The 10,420-nt window shown below is 53.9% G+C and overlaps 1 protein-coding gene across 1 annotated transcript; it reads right to left on the reverse strand.

Annotated features, from left to right (window-relative positions):
* Positions 1–437: 437 nt before the first annotated feature.
* On the reverse strand, positions 438–10,284 carry TEX33 (testis expressed 33). The gene is made up of 6 exons (XM_001519771.6): positions 10,061–10,284; positions 4,472–4,547; positions 3,304–3,794; positions 2,296–2,440; positions 770–880; positions 438–604 (listed from the first exon to the last, which is right to left on the reverse strand). The coding sequence occupies exons 1-6, from the start codon at positions 10,079–10,081 to the stop codon at positions 510–512; spliced, it is 939 nt and encodes a 312-aa protein (XP_001519821.4). The 5' UTR covers positions 10,082–10,284; the 3' UTR covers positions 438–509.
* Between the last annotated feature and the right edge of the window lie 136 nt (positions 10,285–10,420).

A 10,420-nucleotide genomic window follows, 5' to 3' on the forward strand; every position in this document is an offset into this window, starting at 1 on the left:
GACCTGTACTGATCTGAGTGCCAGGCCTCACACCTCAGGCAGGGAAGGAGAAAACCAGAGTCCCGGGGGGTGCCAGAACTGGAGGCCCCAGCCCCAGCTGATCCCCGCCACCCCTGATGCCCTCCGTGGGTCGAACGCCCACTGCAGTCTCAGTTTTTCTCTCTGGGAAATGGAGAGAGCTCCACTTGCTTCCTCAAGGGTCAGTCTGGCAGGGAAGGAGGTGGGAAAGCCCCCTAGGCAGAGAGCTGCTCTCTCTACCGGGTCCGAGCGGGTGGGGGGAATCCGGCCCCGAGCCCCCCACTGGACGAAAGACCCCAGCTCCGAGCTCCACAGCCCCACCCTGAGTCCCCGAGGACCACCTGGCTTCCTCTCTGGCGCCCTCGGCACTCTCCCCGGCCCATCCCATCGGGACGGATTGGAGGTGGCGGGGAAGGCGGTGACGTTGGGGTGTCTCCCTTTTTATTACTGCAGCCTGCCCTAAGGGCAGGTCCCTTTCTCGGGGACTAAGATTAGGCAGATTTGCTGACTTTGCGCCTGTCCCCAAATCTCTGCTCCAGAGCTTTCTGCAGGTTACGGTCTAGGGCATTTTTCCGATGCCAGCGTCCTGTGAAGACAAGCTAGAGGTCAGACCCGGTGCTTCCCTCGGGCTTGGAAGGCGTCCCTCCCCCAACTCCTCTTCCGCGCCCCCTCCCTCCACAACGGGATCCGGGCTTGGCGCTCCCTGGGCTCGGCCCACTGTGCCCGCACCCGCCTTCACCCCCATCCTTACCCAGGTCGTCGGTCTTCCTCCCGTGCCAGTTGCTAAGGTCCCTCACTGCTCGTTCAAACACATCCGGGGTGTAGGAGTCCATCATCAGGCTCCTCAGCTCCATCGGGGGACCTGTCGGACATGGAATGGCATCGTTTCTGTCGGGTTGTGCTCGTCCAAGTGCTTAAAACAGTACTCTGTGCCCAGTGAGCGCTCGGTAAATACCACCGATTGATTGACACCAAAGAGTGGTGGCATTTATTAATAATAATAATAATAAAAAAGAGTGGTGGTATTTGTTACGTGCTTACTACATGCTAAGCACTGCTCTAAGCACTGGAGTAGATACAAGCTAATCAGGTCGGACACAGTAGCACTGGGGTAGATACAAGATAATCGGTTCGGACACAGTAACTAACTGTGGTATTCGCTAAGCGCTTATTGGTTCCAGGCACTGTATTAAGCACTGGGCTAGATACAGTCAAATCGGGTGGGACACGTTTCCCTCTCCCACGTGGGGCTTGCAGTCTTAATCCCCATTTTTCAGATGAGGTAACTGAGGCACAGAGAAGTGAAGTAGGACTTGCCAAGGTCATCGAGCAGACAAGCGGCCTAGTGGAAAGAGCACGGGCCTGGAAGTCAAAGGACCTGGGTTCTAATCCCCGTTCCGCCACTTGTCTGCTCTGGGACCTTAGGCAAGTCATTTCACTTCTGTGTCTCAGTTTTCTCAACTGTAAAACAGGGATTCAATACCTGATCTCCCTCCTACTTAGGCTGTGAACCCCATGTGGGACAGGGACTATGTCTGGCCTGATTGATTTAAATCTATCCCAGTGCTTAGAACAGTGCTTGATTAATAGAAAACCCTTAACAAATACCATTAAAGCAACCAAACAAAGATTTCTCCCACTTCTTTCTCCTGGGGAGTAGGAGGATGGATTGGGCCACCGTGGGGAGAGGGTCTGGGGGAAACCCTCACAGCCCTCCAGCCTGGGCCCCACCCAGCCCTGGGGAGCCAGGGGAACCAATTAGTCATATTTATTGAGCACTTACTGTGTGCGGAGCACTGTACTAAGTGCTTGGAAGAGTACAGTACAGTAGAATTAGCAGACATGTTCCCCGCCCTTAACGAACTTACAGTCTACCGGGGGAGATCCAAGCCCTCGAGTGGAATCTGGAGGGGGCACGCTGGACATTGACCTCCCTTCAGAGAAGCTGCCTAACCTGGAGCATTTATCCCAATGTGCTGCTGGGAGCTCACAGTGGGCTGGGAATGTGTCTGTTTATTGTTAAATTGGACTCTCCCAAGAGTTTAGTAGAGTGCTCCGCACATGGTAAGCGCTCAATAAATATGACTGACTGGCCCACTGGGTGCCAGGGAGGTTGGTCAAGGCAGGCTTACATCCTCTCCAGAGTGGGGCCCCCGAAGCCCCCCTGGGGGCCAGGGAACGTGGCACCCACCACAACGGCCCGCAGACCTACTGTGGAGGTGAATTCCCGCTGTTCACGCCTCTCACTCCCCTCTCCCCTCCGTGCCTCCCACTTACCTGGGAACAGGTCGGATCTAATGCTGTAGCTCAGGTCATGGTAAGCGCCACACTTCGAGGTATCGGACTGGTTCAGCGTGACATTAGGCAGGATGTTGCCCATCCTCCTCTGCCCCTCGCTCACTTGGTTTAGGACTTGCCAGGCCTGGGGGCAGGATGGGGGTGGGGACGGAGGCGGGGGGCAAGTTCACTGTCAGGGGATGACACCCCCAGCCCCTCATCCAACTCTCAGCCACTCCCCAATCGGCCTTTCCCCGCCGCCCCTCTGAGTCCTGGAGCCGGAGAGGGAGAAGTGACTGGGTCGCAAGGGGGAAGGGGAGGGACCCGAAGCGGGCACTCGCAAGGGGGCTGGATCTCGGCCCTGGCTGCAGGGGACAGAGGGACAATTCCTTTAAGGTTCCAGGACTCCCCTCGCACGACTGTCCCCAACCAAACAAAAAGATTCCTCCAGCTTCTTTCTCCTGGGGGGTTGGGGAATGGATTTCCACAAGCTCCCCCGACCACTGGGGCAGGAGACAAAAGAAGTTGCTCCCTCTGGGACCACCTACTCCTGAGACCCCACCTCTGCCCAGGAACAAATTCCAGGATGATGTGGGCATTGGCAGGACCAGGGGCAAGGGCAGGGGAAGGGGCAGGGGCAAACAGCCCCGGAAGAAGCAGCTGGGTAGCGGCAGAGCAGCTGCGGCTGCATCCGCCGTAGATATGTGGGCGGGGAATGTGTCTGTTTATTGCTATATTGTATTCTTCCAAGTGCTTAGTACAGAGTTCTGCACACAGCAAGCACTCGATCGATATGACTGAATGAACCAGCTGTTCTCCTTGGGCTGTGGCTGGACCTGGAAGTTCTGGAAGCCTTAGTTGTACCGCTGAAGGGAGAGATGAAGAGAAAGGTAGCTAGGCTTTCTGCAGCCTGGGGGACTCTGTCAGTGGGACCTGGGGACCCCCAATTCCTCCTTCGCCGCCCACCTCTGACCCCAGCAGGCCCCACACCAGCCTTGTCTTGCACACCTGCTCTTTGTAGTTAAGCTGTTCCATCGCACTGTTACCAGCCTGCTGCGTGACACTGCGGGGGAGCAGGCTGCTCCTCTTCCTGCCCACGGCCCGCCCTCTGGCCTTCTGCTCTCGGCCTTCCTCTCCCTCAGACTTGGGGGTGCCGGGTCTGGAGCTGGGGGTTGCCTCCTTCTGCTTTTTGCTCAAATCTACCTGGTCCGGCTTGGCGTGTGGCTGGGGCGACCACTTGGTCCGGGATCCCCTGGGGGTGGTCTCCTTCCGTGGAGGGCTGGTCTTGGAGGAGGCCGGAAGGCCCTCGGGCTGCGAGGACCTCCTGGGCCAACTGCTGGACGTCTGGGAGGCTCTGCGTATGGAGCGCCGGGACGAGGGAAGCGGGGATGGGGTGGCTACCGGGCGGGCCGTGTGGACCGGGGGACTCGCGGGGGATTTCCAGGTCGCGCGAGAGCTTCTCCTGCTGCCCGGGGAGGTCCAAGCCTGGTTGGCATTTCCTGAGGAGGGAGAGGGGGGAAGAGCCCCACAGAGAGGGGACACCCACCCCCAAGAGGCAGAGGGTGAGTGGCGGAAAGGGAAGAGAGAGGCAGGTAGCTGGTCCCCTCCCTAGCCTCGGTCCAAGGGTCCGGGCTCACCCCTCCGCCCGGCCCATCATCAGCTCCATGGCTGCCCTGACCCTGGTGACCCCTCCAGAGGGACAAGAAGGTTTCCACCTGCCCTCTCACCCGCCTGTCCTCACTTCCAGGGAGGTGTTTGTCTCTCTCACATGCACCCACACGCGTGACCAGGGCCGGCTTGAAATTGTAAGCAATCACTCAGAGCACAGCGTGGCAGGGTCGAAGGCAACGACACGCTTTTCCCCCAATTAGAGCGTGTGGCACCGCTGTGCTACACTGCGGGGCCGGAGGCGGCCGACTCTACCTCGCTTCAGGGCAGCCGAATGGCTCAGCCAGCCCTGCCACCCCCGCCGGCAGCCTCCCTCCCCATCATCCACATCTCCCACTCTGACTACACCCCTATCCTGGCAACTGGCTCCCACCACCGGGACCCTCAATCCTCTGGGACCCTAATTAACCTGGACACACAGTCAGCAGTGGAGGGCATAGCAGTTGAGGTTTTGAGAATAACCACGGTCTGCCCGCCCCATCTCCTCCCTTGCCCCCGGGGTCCGTACCTGGGCTAGGGTGGAGCCTCCTGGAGCCTCCTCTCTTGGGGTGGGCAGTACAGGTTTGTGAAGTCCCAGCCAACTCCTGCAAAAGGAAATCAAGGTCACGTAATGATAATAAAATAGTGGCATTGGTCACGTGCTTGGTATGTGCCAAGGATTAGGGTAGATCCTATGCAATCTGAAAAGAAACAGTCCCCATCCCACAGGGGGCTCAGACTGAAGGGGAGGGAGAACAGTATTGAAGGTCCATTTGACAGATGGGGAAACGGAGGCATGGAGCTGTTAAATGACTTGCCCAAGATCACCCAACAGGCAAGCGGCAGAGTCACGCCAGGCAGCTCACCGGCCCGGTGCCGCTGCCCGTCAGGCACAAAGTTCTGGGCTGCCGGTCAGCTCAGTAATTATGGAACTTTCAACGGCTCCTGCCCTTCGCCCTCACCCACCCCGACCTCATCTTCTTCCCCACCAGGGCTGCCCTCGTGACCCCTCCTGCCGCCACCCCTGTAACCTACTGTGTGTGACCTTAGGCGAGAGCCTTAACCTCTCTGACCCTCAGTTTCCTCATCTGTAAAATGGGGAGAAGATGCCCATTCTCTCTCCCCTGAGCCCTTGACCCTTGACCGTCCCGAGGGGTGGAAACACAATGATGCGTGGGAGGTCCTCTGTCTCCTTGAACTGGGGCGATTTGGAGAAGACCGATCCTCCCGACGACCTCCCCAAGGGAGGGCGGGAGCTGGATGGGCAACACAAAAGGGGACCGGTCCAGTTCGGGGAACCGGAGTCACTAAACTCAAGGTCGGGCCTGGGTTGGGGGCGGGAGAAGGGAGTCCTTCAGCCTCCTCCGGTTACAGCAGCTGCTGGGGAAAGGCCTGGGTAGGAGCAGATTCCCCGCAGCTGAGGATCGGGTGTCGGAGCGCAAAATGCCCATCCTCAAGGTGGGGGGCGAGGGGGCCAGGGCGTCACTTCTCGCTGCCAGGCTGAGCAGCGAGGCTTCCAAGTCCTCTTTGTGTTAGGCCAATCCTGGCTCCAGAGGATGTTGGGGGATTTCCCTCCCTGCCCCAGTCACCCCGATCGATCAATCAATCACTGGTGTTTGTTGAGCGCTTACTGTGTGCAGAGCACCGTACTAAGCTTTTGGGAGACTATCATACAACAGAGTTAGCAGACACATTCTCGGCACACAATGGGCTTACAGTCTATGGGGGAGACAGATGTTAAAATAAAGGAGTAATTTATAATAAATAATTCAAAGATATGTACATAAAGACTGATCAACCTCCAATGGCTTCCCCCACATCCTCCTCCCTATAACAATAACAATAATGGCATTTGATAAGTGCATATTTTGCATAATGAGAAGCAGCGTGGCTCAGTGGAAAGAGCCCGGGCTTGGGAGTCAGAGGTCGTGGGTTCGAATCCCGGCTCTGCCACTCGTCAGCTGTGTGACTGTGGGCAAGTCACTTAATTCCTCTGTGTCTCAGTTACCTCATCTGTAAAATGGGGATTAAGACTGTGAGCCTCACATGGGACAACCTGACTACCCCGTATCTACCCCAGTGCTTAGAACAGTGCTCTGCACATAGTAAGTGCTTAACAAATACCGACATAATTATTATTATTATAATGCACTGTTCTAAGCCCTGGGGTAGATAGGTTGGATGCAGTCTGTGCCCCACATGGGGCTCCCAGTCTTAATCTCTATTTTGCAGATGAGGGAACTGAGGCACAGCGAAGTGAAGGGACTTGTCCAAGGTCACACCGCAGATGAGTGATGGAATGGGGATTAGAACCCAGGTCCTTCGGACACCAAGGCCTGTACTGTATCCACTAGGCCACGCTGCTCCTGCCTGAAGCAGTAACCAGATGTGCACTCCCACCCGCTTTCGCCTTCTTCCCCTTGGAATGCCAACTGAGGTGTTTGTAATAATCATAATCATCATCACTGTGACTTTTTTAAACGGTATTTGTTAAGCGTTTATGCTGTGCCAGCCACTGTACTAAATGCTGGGATAGATACAAGATAAACACATTGGACACAGTCCATGTCCCTCATGGGGCTCAGTCTTAATCCCCATTTTACAGATAAAGTGTGGCCTGGTGGAAAAAGCAAAGAGGTAGAGGAGCTGGGTTCCAATCCCAGCTCCACCACTTGTTTGCTGGGTGACTTTGGGCAAATCACTTAACTTCCCTGAGCCTCAGTTCCCTCATCTGCAAAATGGGGATTCAATACCTCTGCTCCCTCCTATTTAGACTGTGAGTCCCATGTGGGACCTCATTATCTTGTATTTACCCTAGTCTTTAGTACAGTTCTTGGCACATAGTAAGCACTTGATAAACCCAACAATCACTATTATGAGGTAATTGAAGTACAGAGAAGCTCAGCGACTTGCTCCAAGTCACAGAGCAGAAAAGTAGTAGTTGAGTGGGGATTAGAACCCAAGTCCTCTAACACTCAGGCTGGTGCTCTATCCACTAGAACACACTGCTTCTCATTTGTTTAGCACTTCCTAGGTGCCAAACACTGTACTAAGCACTGGGGTAGATACAAGATAATCAGATCAGAGCTTGGGGACACCAGTTTAAGTGGAAGGGAGGAAAACAGGTCCATTGTGGGCAGGGATCATGTCTACGAACGCTATTGTGGTGTACTCTTTCGAGAACTTAGTACAGTACTCTGCACAAAGTGATACCATTGGTTTATTTTATGGATGAGGAAACTGAGGCACAAAAAAGTTAAGTGACTTGTGAGGACCGGGTTGTGGGGGTGAGCACCTTGGCCTAGCAGATAGAGCCTGGGCCTGGGAGTCAGAAGGACCTGGGTTCTAATCTTGGCTCCGCTACTTTGCCGTGTGGCCTCGGGCAGGTCACTTCACTTCCCTGGGCCTCAGTTCGTTCGGCTATAAATTGGGGAATAAGACCGTGAGCCACATGTGGGACAGGGACTGTGTCCAACTTGATGAGCTTGTATAATAATAATAATGTTGGTATTTGTTAAGCGCTTACTATGTGCACAGCACTGTTCTAAGCGCTGGGGTAGACACAGGGGAATCAGGTTGTCCCACATGGGGCTCACAGTCTTAATCCCCATTTTACAGATGAGGTAACTGAGGCACAGAGAAGTTAAGTGACTTGCCCACAGTCACACAGCTGCCAAGTGGCAGAGCTGGGCGCGTCCTAAGCACTTAACACATAGTAAGCACTTAAACAAATACCCCCATTATTATTATTACTCGCCCAAGGTCACCCAGCAGGCAAGTGGCAGAGCCCGGAATCAGAACCCAGGTCCTCTGACTCCCAGGCCTATGCTCTTTCCTCTAGGTCATGTTGCTTCCTTCTGGGCTGTGCTACATGGTTTGGTGACCAACAGGGAGAGTGGAGACAAAGGCCAACACACTTTTGGCCACCATTTTGGGGCACTGTATTCCTGCGGATTCTTTCCCATTTGTCCCCCGAGGAACCAGACTCCCACATGGACTATCAGCGTGGCTCAGTGGAAAGAGCACGGGCTTTGGAGTCAGGGCTCATGAGTTCAAATCCCAGCTCTGCCACTTGTTGGCTGTGTGACTGTGGGCAAGTCACTTAACTTCTCTGTGCCTCAGTTCCCTCATCTGTAAAATGGGGATTAAGACTGTGAGCCCCACGTGGGACAACCTGATTCCCCTATGTCTACCCCAGCGCTTAGAACAGTGCTCGGCACATAGTAAGCGCTTAACAAATACCAACATTATTATTATTATTATTCCAGACCTCCCTCTTCATATCTGACTGCCCATCACTCTCCCCTCCTCCTAAAATGGCATCTCCGCTAAGAGGCCTTCCCAGATTAAGTTCTTTATTTCCTTTAATCCTCCCTCCCCTCTCCATCTACTCTGCATTTAACTGGGTACCCCTTAAGCCCCAGAGCACCTGGGGCTTGACTAAATTTTATTTCCCCTAGCCCTAGTTTAATGTTTGCTCCTCTTTGTTGGATGTTTGCTCTTTGTTTCCAAGGATCATGTCTCTTAACTCTGTTGTGTTGTAGTTCTCCAAGTGCTTAGCACACAGTAAGTGTCCCTTTTCCTCAGCTCCCCCTCATCACTCCGACTCTCTCCTTTTGCTCTACACGGGCCCCCCACAGCACTTGTGTATATATGTACATACCTATAATTCTATTTATTTATATTAATGCCTGTTTATTTATTTTGTTGTCTGTCTCCCCACTTCTAGACTTGTTGCTGAATTGTACTTTCCAAGCGCTTAGTACAGTGCTTTGCACAGAGTAAGCACTCAAATACAATTGAATGAATGAAATACCATGGATTAATTGATTGAGTGATCAGGGGAAGCAGTGTGGCTCAGTGGAAAGAGCCTGGGCTTTGGAGTCAGAGGTCATGGGTTCGAATCCCTGCTCTGCCACTTGTCAGCTGTGTGACTGTGGGCAAGTCACAACTTCTCTGTGCCTCAGTTAATCTGTAAAATGGGGATTAACTGTGAGCCTCATGTGGGACAACCTGATTACCCTGTATCTATCTCAGCGCTCAGAACAGTGCTTGGCACATAGTAAGCGCTTAACAAATACCAACATTATTATTATCATCATTTAAGAAGGCACCACTTTCCTGGACACCTCAAGGTTCAGGATGCTTGTGCTTCTCACGGCTAAATGACTAAATTCGCTTTCAGACTACACGTCCACCCTCGACACTTTATTCAGGCTTTTGAAATCCTGGCTGAAGGTTTTAAAGCCCCAGAGAGTGTAAGCTTATTCTTAATTTTTTTTATGATATTTGTTAAGTGTATACTATGTGTCAGGCACAGTAGTAAGTGCTGGGGGAGGTATAAGCAAATCACATTGGACATAGTCCTTGTCCCACATGGGGCTCACAATCTTAATCCTCATTTTCCAGATTGAGGTAACTGAGGCGTAGGGAAGTGAAAGGACTTGCCCAAGGTCACACAGCAGACCTGAGGCAGAGCCGGCATTAGAACCCAGATTCTCGGTCTCCCAGGCCCGTGCTCCAGCTATCCACTAGGCCATGCTGCTTCTCACGCTTCTTTGTGGGTGGAGAATGTCTACCCACTCTATTATATTGTACTCTCCCATGTGCTTAATACAGTGCCCACAGTAAGAACTCAGTAAATCCAATTCATTGATTGAGTGATCTCTCAACCTCAGCTCTTGGTTACCAACTAGTCTCCTTAACCTAGAGCCCAGACTTTCCCCAGTGGAAATCCAGCTCAGAGCTCCAAATGTGATAACCCGGACACCTGATCTGAAGGCGAGGCCTGGGCTGGGTCGCAGACAGTGACGGCAGAGGTGGACCCAGGCACCTGCAGCTGACTTCTGGCTGCCTGGGAACCGGAAAACCTGAAAACATTTTTCCCGCTGTATTTCCGGGGCCAGGGGTAAGACGCTTTGGCAAGATCCCAAACTCTCAGTACAGTGCTCTGCGCATAGAAAGCGCTCAATAAATATGATCGATTGCTTGAAGTGTGAGGAGCGGGGAGGAGGGTGAATCTGGGTGCAGACCTGGAAGGCCCCATCCCAAAACAGGAAGAGCTCGATGAGCACCCCCGCCCAGGAAATGCCCCACTGTCCCCAAATTCCTATCTCACCTTTGCAACAGGTTCTTTCATAGCTGCAGGCGAGCTGACAAACTGAGTCTTCGGAGCCCCCGGGTCTTGGCTAGCCCCCTAGAGAGCAGACAGAGGCGAGGGCTCTGGATGTCGCCCCCAGCTCGTCGGCAGACTGAGGCTTGGCTGTTACTACGGTGATGACAACACACAGGGCTCCGGGTACCCTCTGTGACGGAATCGCCTCGCCCCCCGGGGGCACAGAGGCTGGTAAAATCCGGGCTCTGGTGGGACTCTCCTAGGCAGTGGTTATGAAGTGGGGGTAACCTGAGGAGGGGAGGGTCCCCTAGGGTGAAGCGGTAAGTCTGGCCAGGGAAGGGTAGAGAGGCCAGATGCTCACCG

Source organism: Ornithorhynchus anatinus, chromosome 14 (genome assembly GCF_004115215.2).
Source record: "Ornithorhynchus anatinus isolate Pmale09 chromosome 14, mOrnAna1.pri.v4, whole genome shotgun sequence".
In the NCBI taxonomy this organism is placed as follows: Eukaryota; Metazoa; Chordata; class Mammalia; order Monotremata; family Ornithorhynchidae; genus Ornithorhynchus; species Ornithorhynchus anatinus.